The sequence below is a fragment of the Salvelinus fontinalis genome, chromosome 20 (assembly GCF_029448725.1).
Source record: "Salvelinus fontinalis isolate EN_2023a chromosome 20, ASM2944872v1, whole genome shotgun sequence".
NCBI lineage: Eukaryota > Metazoa > Chordata > Actinopteri > Salmoniformes > Salmonidae > Salvelinus > Salvelinus fontinalis.
Genome location: NC_074684.1, coordinates 19,360,197 through 19,378,421, shown reverse-complemented (window position 1 = coordinate 19,378,421; position 18,225 = coordinate 19,360,197). Strand labels below are relative to the sequence as shown.

General features: G+C 41.8%; 1 protein-coding gene across 2 annotated transcripts in view; it reads right to left on the bottom strand.

The window, feature by feature from the left end:
• Positions 1-1,618: 1,618 nt before the first annotated feature.
• LOC129817464 (beta-taxilin-like) overlaps positions 1,619-18,225 on the bottom strand; it is a 33,556-nt gene continuing 16,949 nt past the window's right edge. Inside the window, exons 6-10 of one of the 2 annotated variants that reach the window (XM_055872736.1) lie at positions 5,936-6,055; positions 5,533-5,607; positions 3,395-3,487; positions 3,089-3,184; positions 1,619-3,006 (exon numbers count right to left, since the gene is read on the bottom strand). In XM_055872736.1, the coding sequence (XP_055728711.1) occupies positions 1,963-3,006; positions 3,089-3,184; positions 3,395-3,487; positions 5,533-5,607; positions 5,936-6,055 (1,428 nt within the window). In that variant the 3' untranslated portion in view covers positions 1,619-1,962. Of the gene's footprint in view, positions 3,007-3,088; positions 3,185-3,394; positions 3,488-5,419; positions 5,495-5,532; positions 5,608-5,935; positions 6,056-18,225 lie in introns of both variants that reach the window. The other variant, XM_055872735.1, reaches the window with a different exon arrangement.

Here is an 18,225-nt window from a genome sequence, read left to right as displayed (position 1 = left end):
TACTGAACGCAGCCCACGTTCCACTGTCTCGTTCCGTTTCCATGTGAGTGAACCGAACCCAGACTCCCTGCTCTCACTTCACGGTCAATAACTGCTGATGAAGCGGGTTTAGGGAATATCTGCCATCTGATATCTAAAGTCAGGAAAAGGGGGTCAGCCTGACTGCTATTACGGCAGGTGGCCTAGTGGTTAGAGCGTTGGGCAAGTAACCGAAAGGTTGCTGGATCGAATCCCCAAGCTGGCAAGGTAAAAATATGTCGTTCTACCCCTGAACAGGGCACTGTTCCCCCGTAGGCCGTCATTGTAATTAAGAATGTGTTCTTATCTGACTTGCGTGGTTATAAAAAATGTTATGATTAGATATTTGGTATGGGCAACATGAACATGTGGTATCTGGGGCTGTAAAAAAAGTGGAGACCTATTTTAATATTCACCCTTCAGGCTAAAATGAATTGTATAGGCTGTTGGTAGATACATTCATCTCTAAGATTCTGACTGTATGAAGTGCAAGCGCTCCTAAAATATGAGGTATGCAATGAATTTATTACACCAACATTTCCCCATGACTGTTAAAACTGATGTGAGTGTTTCTGGACATAATGTATCAATCCAGCATGGGATTAAAAAATGAGAGGAATGTCAGTATGAGGGTTTTGGTGAAATTTTGAATGGGTTTCAAAGGCACCATCTGGTGGCCACAACAATGAAGTGAAATATAACTGTGACCGGAAATCTTTGAAGAACCTCTGCCATACTCTTCTTGAAACAGGTTTTGGAATTACGTGTAGCCTGTTTCCCTACCAATTTGTATGTTTGCAGTGCCTCTTTCTGCCTGCTGACTGATGATTCCCATAGGTTGGTGGTGATATGATGATACTTTATGACATTTTCAGTTTCTTCATTAAGTGACAGCTAGGTCCTTTTGTCCTTAACTCTAGTTCATAACAGTAGAAATTGTTTGCCATTTTTGGTGTGCAATCTGCTCAACCAGTAATACAATCCAGAACATAAACATGATATTCACAGGGATCGGTAGCAGGTCTAATTTGTTTCCCCTGTGGCACTCAACACTGATCTGTATTTATTAAAAACCCAGGGTCCTCTGCACTATTATTATCACTCATACATTAGTGCTGTTCTCAACGGATTCGCAGATGGAGTTGCTATGGCGACTCAGTGCCTGTCAGTCTAATGTCCTGTTGTGTCCTTGGTGGAGGAGAGTTTGTGTAACTCAGTTATTTTGCCAGAACACAGACCGACCACGGCCAGGCCAGAACAACCCACTCTGTGGATAGAGACTGTCTGATACAGATTGTGTTAAAAAAGGAAATGTGCACCGGATGGGGGGAGTGTTGCCATGGAAACTACTGTAAGGATCCATCTCTAAATCATTGTGAATGACTGGCCAGTTAACTTTTAAGCAAATAGTTAACAATCCATATAAATAAGACATTAGTCAAAATAAAAAGGGACTTGGATGCAATATCAGGCCTTTATCTAGATATATGGGTCCATCTTCCAATATTTGGTCATATAAGGTTGGATATGAGATGTATATTGCATAAAACAGTGTGATGGGTCTAAGCAATACATACCAAAGAGCACATGCATGTCTACATAGTCTTCAATTAGATATTTATTGAAGTTACATTATAGGGGTTCAGATGGAAAAAGTCAAAAAAGATAGTGGCTGTTCTGATGTTGTTTGCACAAGGTAACATTTGGCATTGCAAAGTTTTGAGGGTGCAATGTCCTGAATAACCTTTCTACCTATTCTTTGGTTATGCAGTAAATCTCTGTCTGTCCTCATCTGGTATACGACTTAAACATACTTCTACTGCACGCCACTTCAGATAAAACAGTATATAGACAAACCAAGCTGGATTGGATATCTCAACTCAACCATAACACGAGGCACAGGGACTACAGTACTAACACTCACAAAATGACACATTCGTCAGTTCAGCTAGTCTTCTTTGCATTCTTTTTTTTTGGCGTCTGCTTCTTGGCAGAGGGCTCTGGGTGTTTTGGGGTCTCTGGCTGGACTGGGGCAGCCATCTCTGCCTGTGCTGGTGCCTCCACCTGTGCTGGTACCTCTACTTGTGCTGGAGCCTCTGCTGGTACCTCTACTTGTGCTGGAGCCTGTGCTGGTACCTCTACTTGTGCTGGAGCCTGTGCTGGAGCCTGTGCTGGTGCATCTACCTGTGCTGGTACCTCTACTTGTGCCTCTGCCTGTGCTGGAGCCTGTGCTGGTGCATCTACCTGTGCTGGTACCTCTACTTGTGCCTCTGGCTGTGCTGGAGCCTGTGCTGGTGCATCTACCTGTGCTGGAGCCTGTGCTGGATCCTCTACTTGTGCTGGAGCATGGGCTGGAGCCTGTGCTGGAGCATGTGCTGGTGCATCAACCTGTGCTGGAGCCTGCGCTAGTGCCTCTACCTGTGCTGGAGCCTGCGCGGGTGCCTCTACCTGTGCTGGAGCCCGCGCTGGTGCCTCTACCTGTGCTGGAGCCTGCGCTGGTGCCTCTACCTGTGCTGGAGCCTGCGCTGGTGCATCTGCATATGCTGGTTCTGGTTCCTCTGCATGTGCTGGTGCCTCTACCACTACCTGTACTGGGGCCTTTGTTGGTTCAGGGATCTTCTGGGCCTCAGCAGATTCTGTAGACTCTGGCTCTTCCTCACTATCAGAGTCATCGTCAGCATCGTCTCCTGTGGACGGGGCCAGTAGGGAGGCTGCGAACTCCGCCAGCCTGTTCTGCTCAGCCCTCAGACGGGCCATCTCCTCTGTCATCTCTGGCTCCTCAACTATGTCCATGAGGCTGTGGACTGGTTCAGTGGCCACCTCCTGTGTCTCGTCCTTGGGTGTCCCCTCGGTGGCGTCAGCCGTTTGGCGAATGCCTTTGATCTTGGAATACAGGATCTTCCTCTCATCCTGGAGTGCTCGGCAGAGCCTCTCCAGCTTGTCAATCTTCACAACGAACATCTCATACTCATTCTCCTTCACAGTCCTCTGTGGAAAAGAGAGTCTAACTTGTTGTAGCGCATTTGAATAAAGTCTAACACTATTGCATGTGTTATAGATGTGTATTTACCTCTTCAATCATCTCCGAGAGAGCCTTGTTAGTGCTCTCAAATCTGGTCTTCCAAACATTCGACTCTTTATCTAGTTTTTTCATCTTCTTTGTCATCTATGAAGCAAAATGTTTGTTGGGTTAAAACGTATCTGAAAATGTAACCATCATTCTGAATATGATTAATATGGAAAACAGTCCCTCCAACATATAGCTGTTTCCTCATTTCAGAATTATGCCGACCTTATATTACCTCCATGCACTTGGCCCTAAATATAAACAGTATATTTAAAGGAAGGATGATTTTATTTTAAGGATGCCACATACCTTCTCCATTTCATTTTTGAAGCTGGCGTACACATCGTTGCTCTTAGACAACGTAGTCTGGAACTCTTCAAACTTCTGGGAGTACAGAGCAAGCTGCAGAAAAACAGAGGGACAGTCAGGAGAGAACTCCAGAAATTGATTTCACATGTAGCATTCGTATGCATCTATTCACCTCATGAACAATCAGATCTATGCTTTGAACCTTATTTGACCCCAGAAACAAATTTGTTATACTTTAGTGTGAGATGAGGTGAGGTGAGAGGAAGAGCCAGCCGGTTTCACCAAACATTTAACCAGCCTTGCCTGGTTTCTTCATTGCTTCAGGGCCTAATTACAGAGTATTGCATTCCAAGTCCTAGGGCCCTCGGTGTGAATGCTCTACACTCAACTGGCCAGGCGGCCTCCCTGGGCTTCCCTTTAGCAGTCCTCTGCTCAGTGTTGGCAGAGCTATGTTAATGAGCGGCTCTATAAATGTTTCAGTGGCAGTCGGTCCAGCTAGAGTTAACAGGCTAATCTCCGGAGGCCCTCAGGGGAAACCACATCCTACACACAGCCAGTCTCCCGTATTCAAACCTGTCTATCTGCTAGCCACCCCATTGAGATCAACTGTCTTTATTTTAGAGTTACTGTTTTGGAACAAAAGCAAAACAACTGATTTGACATGCGCTATAAAAGAGGAAAGGCATTTGCTTGGTTATGTGTTGTATTTCAGAAAATCTCACTTGATACAGATTAGTTTCTGCCTCACGTCTTTCTAATAGATTTTTCTTGCTGGTTGCGCTGCTTTGGCCGTTTCCTTGTGTGATCTAAATCTACGCCTGGTATTGTAGAGACAAATAAGGTTGACATTCCTAGTTAATTGGATTGGAAATATGACATGGCCTGGTACAAATACATGATGAATCATATTGTCACGCCCTGATCTGTTTCACCTGTTCCTGTGATTGTTTCCACCCCCTCCAGGTGTCGCTTATTTTCCCCAGTATATTTATCCCTGTTTTTCCTGTCTATCTGTGCCAGTTCGTCTTGTATGTTTGTCAAGACAACCAGCGTGTTTTTCCCGTACTCCTTTTACAATTCTCTTTTTGATAGTCCTCCTGGTTTTGACCCCTGCCTGACTCTGGACTACTTTCCTGCCTGATCATCATGCCTGCCCTGACCTTTATTCTGCCTGCCCTTCGGTACCTTTTGGACTGAACTGGTTTTGACCCTTTTGTCTGTCCACGACCATTCTCTTGCCTTCCCCTATTGGATTAATAAATATTGTAAGACTCCAATCATCTGCCTCCTGTGTCTGCATCTGGGTCTCGACTTGTGTCATGATTATAAAGGTACTGAAATGCAGTATTAACATAATTTGTTTCTACTGAGAAAACACAAGGCTTTAAATAATGGCAAGGTTTCGCTGCAATTAATTATAACCATATAAACTGTCAGATATAATTTCTGAATCCAGCAGGGAAGCATTTATCTTTGTGTCAGACCAACTAATTTCATTGTATAATTTGCTTGCACCCATACAATAATTGTGCCACATCCAATAAACATAGCGGTTGTAATTGTATCATACTTTTACAATGGAATGATCAATGGTACTGGAGTATGTGCTACTGTGTGGTATTGCATCACATTTTTTAATATTCCCATGATGCTGTGTCATCCTGCTGGTTCAGGAAGAGGGAGTTTCTCTTGCCTGCTGCTATTATGGGAATTATGGCTGCTCTGTACAGTACAGCTGACAAATTTTCCTTTCATATCAAGTACCAAGTACATCAAGCCATATAGCCTAGTTACGAGAGGAGAATCACATTTTTTATGGTCACTTTTGCCATTGTGAGGATATTGAAAAACTTTACTATAGATCCAAATTAACTTAATACAGTAAATACTGAAATTAGTTGTCTTTAATACACATGGAGCAATCCAGAGGACCTTAATGGTAGGATTGGACTTGCCTTTCATAGACTTGGCCCTGAAATAAATGTAGTGAATAAGGGTGTTTGGCACCACATTGGATATATTCACCTGAGCCTGCATGACAGTCTCTTGCTCTCTCAGAAGTTTAGCTTGTAGTTTCCACTCAGCTGCATGTACCAGTAACTGGTTAAAAACAAAACACACGTAAAGCACAAATGTACCTTTTTCTTCAACTGCAACTCTTGCTCCTTCAATGTGTAGCATTTCTTTGTTTTGTCAATTGCCTCCCTAAGCAGCTAACAACAGAGACAGTGGATGGTTACAATACTCATTTCTGTGAGCATCAAATGCACAACAAACATCATTGGTTTTAAACTTAATACCGTTTAATTAAACAAAAGTTACTCAACTATATTTACATTGCTTTACAGTACTTTGTGGGTAAGGTCAGTAAAAGTTGTGCTCCTGTGTGGCTCAGTTGGTAGCGCATTGCACTTGAAATGCCAGCATTGTGGGTTTGATTCCCATGGGGGACCAGTCTGAAAATGTATGCACTTGCTACTGTAAATTGCTCTGAATAATAGCGTCTGCTAAATGACAAAAAATGTAAGTACAGTGACTCACGTATTCCTTTTCTCTCTTGTGCTTCTCCTCGGCCTCCTGCAGCTGTGCATTAGCTTGCTCCAGTTTGGTATCAGACAGCTTCTGCTGCAGGTCGTGGTGCTTGAAGATCTTCTCCAAGCTCTGAGTGATAGACAAGGTGAGATGACACACTAGATTAGACACTTAGTTTTAAGAAGGGCTTCTAAGACATTCTGTACAGGTTATGAATCCATCAATTAGGATACATTTCTCACACTTTCTAGGTTTCTAAAACCACCACTGCCATCCTGTCTGTCTATGAGAAATTGTCATTAACATGTGCCTTGAAAAGTAATTAAGGCCATTGTTGTTTGCGCACAGTATTTCATTGGAAAGTTCAGACATGTTTTATGATGCCTGAGAAAACAGACAAAATAGTGGGTGGAGAACTAATAAAAACCTGGGACTTGAATTACAGTTTCACAATTAACAGGAGGACAAATGCAAAAGCTTTTAATATTATTATTTTTAAGTATTGTCTTTTTCAGGATTACATTTGTCATTTTAGCAGACACTCTTATCCAGAGCGATTTACAGTAAGTAGTGAGTGCATACATTTTCATACTTTTTCATACAACCCTCTCATAAAGGGATTATTATTATCAGGGCACAAATTCTGATAAGAAAACTGACCCCAGATTAGTTCAATTAGGATAAATAATTGTTTCTATAGATACTATTTATTTTTGCGCATGATGCACAAATACTGCACTATACTGCACTATACTGCACAAAAATATAACAATTTAAAAAATGTGACTGAGTTACAGTTCATATAAGGAAATCAGTCAATTGAAATAAATAAATTAGGCCCTAATCTATGGACTTCACATCAGTATGCAGGGGTGCAGCCATGGGGGACCACTTGGCATTCAGGCCCACCCATTGGGGAGCCAGGCCCAGCCAATCAGAATTAGTTTTCCCCCACAAAAGGTCTTTATTACAGACAGAAATACTCCTCAGCTCCCCTCCACAACCCCCTCAGACAATCCCACAGGTGAAGAAGCCGGATGTGGTGGTCCTGGGCTGGTATAGTTACATGTGGTCTGCGGTTGTGAGGCCGGATGGACATACTTCCAAATTCTCTAAAACAACGATGGAGACAACTTAGGATAGAGATTTTTACATTTTTTTTTACCCCCTTATTCGCCCCAATTTCATGGTATCCAATTGGTAGTTACAGTCTTGTCTCATCGCTGCAACTCCCGTACAGACTCGGGAGAGGCGAAGGTCGAGAGCCATACATCCTCCGAAACATGACCCAATCTAGCCGCACTACTTCTTGACACAATGCACATCCAACCCGGAAGCCAGCTGCACCAATGTGTCAGAGGAAACACCGTACACCTGGCGACCTGGTCAGTGTGCACTGTGCCCGGCCCAACACAGGAGTCACTAGTGCGCAATGAGACAAGGATATCCCTGCCGGCCAAACCCTCCCTAACCCAGACGATGCTGGGCCAATTTTGCGCCGCCCCATAGGCCTCCCAGTCGCGGCCGGCTGCGACAGAGCCCGGGCTCAAACCCAGAATCTCTGGTAGCACAGCTAGTACTGCGATGCAGTAGTAGTTACAGTCTACCAGGGAGAAAGGGTAGAGAAATTAACATAAAATTATCTGGCAACAGCCCTGCTGGACATTCTTGCAGTCAGCATGCCAATTGCACATTCCCTTAAAACTTGAGACCAGCGCTGTGGCATTGTGTTGTGACAAAACTGCACATTTTAAAGTGGCCTTTTATTGTCCCTAGCACAAGGTGCACCTGTGCAATGATCATGCTGTTTTAATCAGCTTCTTGAAATGCCACACCTGTCAGGTGGATGGATTATTTTGGCAAAGGATAAATGCTCATTAACAGGGACATAAATAAGAAATAAGCTTTTTGTGCGTACGGAGCATTTATGGGATACATTTTTTCAGCTCATGAAACATGGGACCAACCACTTTACATGTTGCGTTTATATTTTTGTTCAGTGTATTTTGTTAACTATGGCAAATAGCCAAATGTATAAACAGTGTGGAATAATCCACAATTTCTCTGCCAAAAGGAGAACATTTAATGTCCATCTGGAAATGAATCCATCTCAGCATTTAGCCAACTATCAAATGTCAACTTGTGTCCATTTTATGCAACTGCTGATGTCAGAATGTCTTGTTCATCATTGCAATGTGTGGTTCTAATCACTTATTTTAATAGGACACATTAGATGTTATTTGGATGTCAAATAATCACATCTCTTTCTGGCACGCTGCCTCTTAAGTGTTTATACGGACTACAACCAGCAGATGGCTCTTGAGACAAATTACTAGAAACTCCACCAGTAAAAAAACGACAACAAATAAATAGGACGTTTAAATCATTACGGTTTTTACACACCATTCCCAGCTGTGTATGTGAGCAGCAAAAGCAGCAGCAGCAGCAGCCTCAGTGGCAACCAACTGCATGGCAGATCCTGGCTTTCATATGTCACTTCAGGCTTGTCTTTTCCCTGATGTGTTGTATTGTATTTATGCCAAAGCAGCAGCAGCTACTCTCCCTGAGGTCCAAATTAAAGCAGTTATACAGCACCAGTCAAATGTTTGGACACACCTACTCATTCAAGTTTTTTTTTAATTTTTTTTTTTATTATTATTATTTTTTTACTCTTTTCTACATTGTGGAATACTATTGAAGACATCATGAAATAACACAAATGAATCATGTCGTAACCAAAAAAGTGTTAAACAAATCAAAATATATTTTATATTTGAGATTCTTCAAAGTTGCCACCCTTTGCCTTGATGACAACTTTGCACACTCTTGGCATTCTCTCAACCAGCTTCACGAGGAATGCTTTTGAAGGAGTTCCTACATATGCTGAGCACTTGTTGGCTGCTTTTCCTTCACTCTGCGGTCCAACTCAACCCAAACCATCTCAATTGGGTTGAGGTCGGGTGATTGAGGGGGCCAGGTCATCTGATGCAGCACTGCATCACTCTCTTTCTTGGTTAAATAGCCCTTACACAGCCTGGAGGTGTGTTTTGGGTCATTGTCCTGTTGAAAAACAAATGATAGTCCCACTAAGCGCAACCCAGATGGGATGGCGTATCGCTGCAGAATGCTGTGGTAGCCATGCTGATTAAGTGTGCCTTGAATTATAAATAAATCTGACACACCTTGATCTGTTTCACCTGTCTTTGTGCTTGTCTCCACCCCCTCCAGGTGTCGCCCATCTGCCCCATTATCCCCTGTGTATTCATACCTGTGCTCTGTGTTTGTTTGTTGCCAGTTCGTCTTCTCTCGTCAAGCCTACCAGTATTTTTCCCGTACTCCAGTGTTCTCTCCAGTCCCTGTTTTCTCGTTTTCCCGGTTTTGACCATTCTGCCTGCCCTGACCCTGAGCCTGCCTGCTGTTCTGTACCTTGTGACTCTGATCTGGATTACTGACCTCTGCCTGTCATTGACCTGTCGTTTTCCTGCCCCCTGTTTTTGTAATAAACTTTTGTTACTTTGAACTGTCTGCATGAGGTCTGATAAATTCACCGACAGTGTCACCAGCAAAGCACCCCCACACCTTCACACCTCCTCCTTCCTGCTTCACGGTGGGAACCACACATGCGGAGATCATCCGTTCACCTACTCTGCGTCTCACAAAGACACGGTGGTTGGAAACAAAAATCTAAAATTTGGACTCTTCAGACCAAAGGCCAGATTTCCACTGGTCTAATGTCCATTGCTTGTGTTTTTTGGCCCAAGCAAGTCTCTTCTTATTATTGGTGTCCTTTAGTAGTGGTTTCTTTGCAGCAATTCGACGATGAAGGCCTGATTCACACAGTCTCCTCTGAACAGTTGATATTGATGTGTCTGTTACTTGAAATCTGTGATGCATTTATTTGGGCTGCCATTTCTGAGGCTGGTAAATCTAATGAACCTATCATCAGCAGCAGAGGTAACTCTGCATCTTCCTTTCCTGTGGTGGTCCTTATGAGAGCCAGTTTCATCACTGCGCTTGATGGTTTTTGCGACTGCATTTGAAGAAACTTTCAAAGTTCTTGATATTTTTCCCGGATTGATTTCATGTCTTAAAGTAATGATGGACTATTTGCCATAATATGGACTTGGTCTTTTACCAAATAGGGCTATCTTCTGTGTACCACCCCTACTTACCATTTCTCCAAAAAGTTTGATCTTTGTCCCCATGTGCAGTTGCAAACTGTAGTCTCGCTTTTTAATCGCGTTTTTTGAGCAGTAGCTTCTTCCTTGATGAGCGGCCTTTCAGGTTATGTCGATATAGGACTCGTTTTTACTGTGGATAGAGATACTTTTGTACCTGTTTCCTCCAGCATCTTCACAAGGTCCTGTTGTTCTGGGATTGATTTGCACTTTTCGCACCAAAGTACATTCATCTCTAGGAGACAGAACACGTCTCCTTTCTGAGAGGTATGATGGCTGCGTGGTCCTATGGTGTTAATATTTGCGTACTATTGTTTGTACAGATGAACGTGGTACTTTCAGGCGTTTGGAAATTGCTCCCAAGGATGAACCAGACTTCTGGAGGTCTACAGTTTTTTCTGAGGTCTTGGGTGATTTCTTTTGATTTTCCCATGATGTCAAGCAAAGAGGCACTGAGTTTGAAGGTAGGCCTTGAAATACATCCACAGGTACACCTCCAATTCACTCAAATTATGTCAATTAGCCTATCAGAAGCTTCTAAAGCCATGACATCATTTTCTGGAATTTTCCAAGCTGTTTAAACACACAGTCAACTTAGTGTATGTAAACTTCTGACCCACTGGAATTGTGATACAGTGAATTATAAGTGAAATAATCTGTCTGTAAACAATTGTTGATAAAATGACTTGTGTCATGCCCAACGTAGATGTCCCAGCCGACTTGCCAAAACTATAGTTTGTTAACAAGAATTTTGTGGAGGAGTTGAAAAACAAGTTTTAATGACTCCAACCTAAGTGTATGTAAACTTCCGACTTCAACTGTACATGCACATACCCACATATTGTCACGCCCTGACCTTAGAGAGCCTTTTTATTTCTCTATTTGGTTAGGTCAGGGTGTGATTAGGGTGGGCATTCTAGGTTTTCTGTTTCTATGTTGGTGTGTTTGATTCCCAATCGGAGGCAGCTGTCTATCGTTGTCTCTGATTGGGAATCAGATATAAGTTTCCTTTTGGGTTTTGTGGGATCTTGTCTTTTGTTTGTTGCTTTATTGCACGACTAGCTTTACGTTCGGTTTGTGTTCATTGTTTTTTCCCGGTGTTACGTTTTCAAATAAAGAGAGAATAAACGCCTACAACGCTGCACCTTGGTCCGGTCATTTATCATCCGACAACGAGCGTAACAGAAGATCCCACCACCAACGGACCAAGCAGCATGTCCCGTAGTGGAGGACATCATGGACATGGGAGGAGGTAATGGCAGGGCATGAGAGCCTGCCGTGGAAACAGGTGGTAGCAGCGGCGACGAGACCAGGAGTCACGGCAACGAAGGAAGCACGAGAGGCAGCCCCCAATTTGCTTTGGGGGGGAGCACACGGGGAGATTGGCGGATGAGCAACTCCCCGCGCTTACCGTGGGGAGCGAGTGACCGATCAGGCACCGTGTTATGCGGTGATGCGCACTGTGTCTCCAGTGCGCATTCACAGCCCGGTGCGCTCTGTGCTAGCTCCCCGCATTTGCCGTGCTAGAGTGGGCATTCATCCAGAACGGATTGTGCCGGCTCAGCGCTCCTGGTCTCCGGTGCGTCGCTTCGGCCCAGGATATCCTGCGCCGGCTCTGCGCACTGTGTCTCCGGTGCGCCTTCACAGCCCAGTGCGTCCTGTGCCAGCGCCCCGCATTTGCCGGGCGAAAGTAAGCATCCAGCCAGGAAGGGTTGTGCCAGCTCTACGCTCGAGACCTCCAGTGCGTCTCCACGGCCCAGTGTATCTGGTGCCTGCTCCACGCACCAGGCTTCCAGTGCATCTCCCCAGTCCGGTGAGACCTGTTCCGGCTCCACGTACGAAGCCTCCAGGTATGATCCATGGTCCGAAGCCTCCAGTGATGATCCATGGCACGAAGCCTCCAGTGATGATCCATGGCCGGAGCCTGTAGTGATGATCCATGGCACGAAGCATCCAGTGATAATCCATTGCCCGGAGCCTCCAGTGATAATCCATGGCACGAAGCCTCCAGTGATGATCCATGGCCCGAAGCCTGTAGTGATAATCCAAGGCACGAAGCCTCCAGTGATGATCCATGGCTCGGAGCCTGTAGTGATGATCCATGGTACGGAGCCTGCAGCGACGGTCCCCAGTCCGGAGCCTCCAGCGACGGTCCGTAGTCCAGAGTCTCCAGCGACAGTCTGCAGTCCAGAGCCTCCAGCGACGGTCCGCAGTCCAGAGCCTCCAGCGACGGTCTGCAGTCCAGAGTCTCCAGCAACGGTCTGCAGTCCAGAGTCTCCAGTGACAGTCTGCAGTCCAGAGTTTCAGCTATGAATACCAGGCCTGGTTTCCCAGATATTTCATAGTGTTCTATTGTTTCCAGTTCTTGTCTTATATTATCTCCAATGTATCGTCCATGTGAAAACCTGTCTGATTAGGATGAATAATATCTGACAAAACCATTTTAATTCTATGCGCTAAGCATTTAGCTAGAATTTTTGCATCACAACACCGAAGTGTAAATCCAATTTTTTAAATGGACTGGAGTTTTATATATACCAATTGGATCCTGTTTCAGTAATAATGAAATCAGACCTTGTTGAGTGTCCGATAATCTACCATTTATATAGGAGTGGTTATAACATGCTAATAATTGTCATCTGAGTATGTAAAAAAGAGTATACCTCCACTGGTATGCCATCCAGCCCTGGAGTTTTCCTGGACATAAAGGCTTTAATTGCATCAAGAAGTTCCTCCTCTGTAATTTGGCCTTCACATGAGTCTTTCTGTACAGATGTTAATTTTACATTATTAATAGTAAAAAAATCCATACAATTAGCTTCGGTTAGTGGAGATGGAGGAGACTGAAACGAAAACATATGCTTAAAGTACTTTACTTTCTCTTTCAAAATATTGTTCGATGAATCATGAGTGACTCCATCATTTGAAACAAGTTTCAGTAAAACGTTTTTGGTAGCATTTCTAAGTTGAAGATTGAACAATTATTTTGTGCATTTTTCCCCATATTCCATCCAGTTCCCCTAATTTTTTATAATATATTACATTGGATCTTTCTTGAATAAGTTACTCCATTTATTTTTTTAGTTTTTCCTCTAACTTACTCTGCACCTCTATGGTACAGTTTTTATTGTTATCTATCTGTACTGTTAGTCCTTCAATTTCCTTTGTTAATTTTGGACTCTTTTGACCTAAATTGCTTTTGTTTTATAGATGAGTACTGAATTGCATGCCCTCTAAAGGCACATTTAAAAGTGTCCCATACAATAAGGGGATCTGTTGTACCTATGTTATGTCTGAAAAAGTCAGTTATAAATTCTTCTGTCCTTGTTAAAAACAAATGATCATCCAGTAGGCTGTGGTTAAATTTACAATATCCTTGCCAACGTGGAAATTCTGTTAGAGTAATATATATGCAATTATGTGATGGTCCTACCGCACTCTGTCCCATATCAACACTTTTTAAACTTTTGGTGCCAGAGAGAATGACATAAGAATGTAATCAAGACAACTAGCTTGATTAACCTCCACAATGTATATCTGATTTCCTTAAAACCCGAGGATTTGCCCCTTTTTTCAATTTTTGCCTAAAATGACATGCCCAAATCTAACTGCCTGTAGCTCAAGCCCTGAAGCAAGGATATGCATATTCTTGGTACTATTTGAAAGGAAACACTTTGAAGTTTGTGGAATTGTGAAAGGAATGTAAGAGAATATAACACAATAGATTTGGTAAAAGATAATACAATAAAAAAAAAACTGTTCTTTTGTATTTTTTTCTAACATCATCTTTGAAATGCAAGAGAAAAGGACATAATGTATTATTCCAACCCAGACGCAATTTATATTTTTTCCACTAGATGGCAGCAGTGTTTGTGCAAAGCTTTAGACTGAACCAATGAACCATTGAATTTCTGTTCAAAATTTTGTGTCAAAACTGCCCAAATCTGCCTAATTTGTGTATTAATAACTTTTCATGTTTGAAATTGTGCACTCTCCTCAAACAATAGCATGGTATTATTTTACTGTAATAGCTACTGTAAATTGGACAGTGCAGTTAGATTAACAAGAATGTAAGCTTTCTGCCAATATCAGATATGTCTATGTCCTGGGAAATTTCTTGTTACTTACAACCTCATGCTAATTGCATTAGCCTACGTAAGCTCAACCACACCGTGGATGGGACACTGATCCCGAAGAAGTTTTAAGTGCCTGAGGGTGATAGTTTGTAGTGTGATTTCCTTTACGGTCCATAGAGGTATTTAAAACCGTATTATAATCTCCCATCAAAATAATAGAGTCTTGTTTGTAGGGTTGATAAATTGTTATATACACTACTGTTCAAAAGTTTGGGGTCTTCAGTTTCTTGGCAATTTCTCGCATGGAATAGCCTTCATTTCTCAGAACAAGAATAGACTGACGAGTTACAGAAGAAAGTTATTTGTTTCTTGCCATTTTGAACCTGTAATCGAACCCACAAATGCTGATGCTCCAGATACTCAACTAGTCTAAAGAAGGCCAGTTTAATTGCTTCTTCAATCAGGACAACAGTTTTCAGCCGTGCTAACAGAATTGCAAAAGGATTTTCTAATGATCATTTAGCCTTTTAAAATGATTAACTTGGATTAGCTAACACAACGTGGGGCGGCAGGGTAGCCTAGTTGTTAGAGCGTTGGAGTAGTAACCAAAGGTTGCAAGATCAAATCCCTGTACAAATCTGTCGTTCTGCCCCTGTTCCTAGACCATCATTGAAAATAAGAGTTTGTTCTTAACTGACTTGCCTAGTTAAATAAAGGTTAAATAAAACATGCAGTTGGAACACTGTGACCTTTGCTGATAATGGGCCTATGTAGATATTCCATAAAAAATCAGCATTTTCCAGCTACAATAATCATTTACAATGTCTACACTGTATTTCTGATCTATTTGATGTTATTTTAATAACCTGTTGAGGACAGAGGGCGCTGTTTTCACTTTGGGGGAAAATCGTGCCCAATTTAAACGGCCTCGTACTCAATTCTTGCTCGTACAATACGCATATTATTATTACTATTGGATAGAAAACACTCTCTAGTTTCTAAAACCGTTTGAATTATATCTGTGAGTAAAACAGAACTACTTTTGCAGCAAACTTCCTGACAGGAAGTGGAAAATCTGAAATCGATGCTCTCTTCTAGGGGCTGCCTATTAAAGTCCTTGATATTTATTAGTTTAGATGCACTTCATACGTCTTCCACTAGATGTCGACAAGGAGTGAGAGAAGAAATTGAGTGTGTAACTTGGGCTCGAATTATAGCTCTTGGCATGACGTGTCACCAGTTTCCTGTTTTCTGGAGAGCGCGAGCAGGGACCTGGATTTGCCTTCTGATAAGCTGCCGTTATGGACGACTAATATCTCCGGCTTTGATTTTATTTGATACATGTGACAATATCATCGTAAAGTACGTTTTTTCAATATAGTTTAATCAGATTATTGACATTTTTTCGGGAGTTTTGCCGTGTTCCGTTCTCTTCCGTTTGTTGACATGGAGAGATTCGCGCCACTTGGCAAGTGTGCTTGCTAAATCGAGAGGGAAAAGGCCGTTCTAAATCCAAACAACGATTGTTCCCGACAAAGGACCCCTTGTACAACATTCTGATGAAAGATCAGCAAAAGTAGGACCCATTTTATGATGCTATTTCATATATCTGTCAAACATGTTGTGCTAGTCGTTTGCGCCCAGCTTTTGGGTACTCTCTCGCTATACCTAAGCTGGATGTCGTAATGAAGTTATTTTTAGAATTCTAACACGGCGATTGCATTAAGAACTAGTGTATCTATCATTTCCTATACAACATGTATTTTTTAGTTATGTTTATGAATAGCTAGTTGGTCAGAATATGTGTGTCAGAAAAAGTGTCAGAAAAATATCCGGACGTTGTGGGAAAAAGATGCTACGTTAGCACAATGTATAACCACTGATTTCAGCTCTAAATATGCACATTTTCAAACAAAACATAAGTGTATGTATAACCTGATGTTATAGGACTGTCATCTGATGAAGCTTATCAAGGTTAGTCAAAAATTATATATATTTTGCTGGTTTGTTACGATCGCTAACTTTTGCTACTGGGAAATGGCTTGTGTTTCTGGCTATTGTGGTAAGCTAATATAACGCTATATTGTGTTTTCGCTGTAAAACACTTAAGAAATTGGAAATATTGGCTGGAATCACAAGATGCCTGTCTTTCATTTGCTGTACACTATGTATTTTTCAGAAATGTTTTATGATGAGTATTTAGGTATTTGACGTTGGTGTCTGTAATTATTCTGGCTGCTTTCGGTGCAATTTCTGATTGTAGCTGCAATGTAAACTATGATTTATACCTGAAATATGCACATTTTTTGAACAAAACATAGATTTATTGTATAACATGTTATAAGACTGTCATCTGATGAAGTTGTTTGTTGGTTAGTTTGGTTGGTTCTTGGTCAGTTAGGTTGGCTTTGTGCATGCTACCTGTGCTGTGAAAAATGTCTGTCCTTTTTTGTATTTGGTGGTGGGCTAACATAAATATACGTGCTGTTTTCGCTGTAAAACGTTTTAAAAATCGGACATGTTGGCTGGATTCACAAGATGTGTACCTTTCATTTGCTGTATTGGACTTGTTAATGTGTGAAAGTTAAATATTTCAAAAATATATATTTTGAATTTCGCGCTCTGCCTTTTCAATGGAATGTGGGAGGAGTTCCGCTGGCGGAACGCCAGAGCCAGACAGGTTTTATGGGCAATTTTTAACATTTTCTTTCAAAAACAAGGACATTTCAAAGTGACCCCAAACTTTTGAATGGTAGTGTACATTTTCAAAGAACCGTGGATCACCATTATTTGGACCGTATAGGTTAATAAGCCATATCTGTTTATGGTCCAATAACATATTTAAAATCATCCATCTACCTTGAGGATCTGTTTGGACAATTTGCACATTTGAATCAAAATAACTGTTAACTAATATCATCACCCCTTTTGAGTTTCTTTGCCCTTGGGAGAAGTATATTTCGCCCCCCAGTCCTTTTTTCCACAAAACTTCATCTAAAATTGTTGAATGAGTTTCCTGTAAACAATAGATATTATATTCCTCCTCTTTTAGCCAGGTAAATATTGATCGTCTTTTCTTATTATCTGCTGAGCCTTTACAATTATAACTAGCTACACTTATTTAATGAGACACAAGTTTAAATTCTATTCATCATAATATATGTTTGCAAACGTACCATTAAAAAGTAACACGATGATTGAGTACCTATACAGCTGTACCATGATATTTGCATTGCTACTAAGTAAAGGGTGACTACTTTGAAGAATCTCAAATATAAAATATATTTTGATTTGTTTGGTTACTACATGACTCCATATGTGTTATTTCATAGTTTTGATGTCTTCACTATTATTCTACAATGTAGAAAATAGTAAAAATAAAGAAAAACCCTTGAATGAGTAGGTGTGTCCAAACTTTTGACTGGTACTATACATTTGAAAAACATTACAATACATTCATAACAGATTTCACATCATATTAAGTGTGTGCCCTCATATTAAGTGTGTTTTTGTGATTATACTCTATATGACATGCTATAGTGTCACTCAATGAGCGAGATTCAACCTTAAAAAGGGTATGAATTTGTCATGTATACAGCACAAATAAGGAGCCCTTGCTGGCTATATCTCTGAGTATTGATGTGAGTAGGAAGCAATAATAGCTTTAAGCATAGCAGTGGGAAGTAAGGGTGCTGAGGGGGCTGCATACTGTATATTTTAAAAAATACATTTGTGCACTAGGATTTTATTACTCCTGTATGAGCAGTCAGCGGAGCAGAGAAAATCCCCCCCCCCCCCCCCGTCGACAGCACCCCCACCCATAAACATCTTCCCGCAGCCAGCCATGCCTCTAAGTGTCTCTGAGTGTCTTTATTCAAAGATCTGACTCAACTCTTTTGTCACGGCTATCTCACTCAACATTACATACAAGTGTTCATTTCCTGTAGATGAATCATCATCAATAACATCTTTGGTTATCAAATGACTCTCTGACTGGAGCCTGCATGCATGGGGTTAGTAGGCCGTGGATGAGGGTGTACAGATA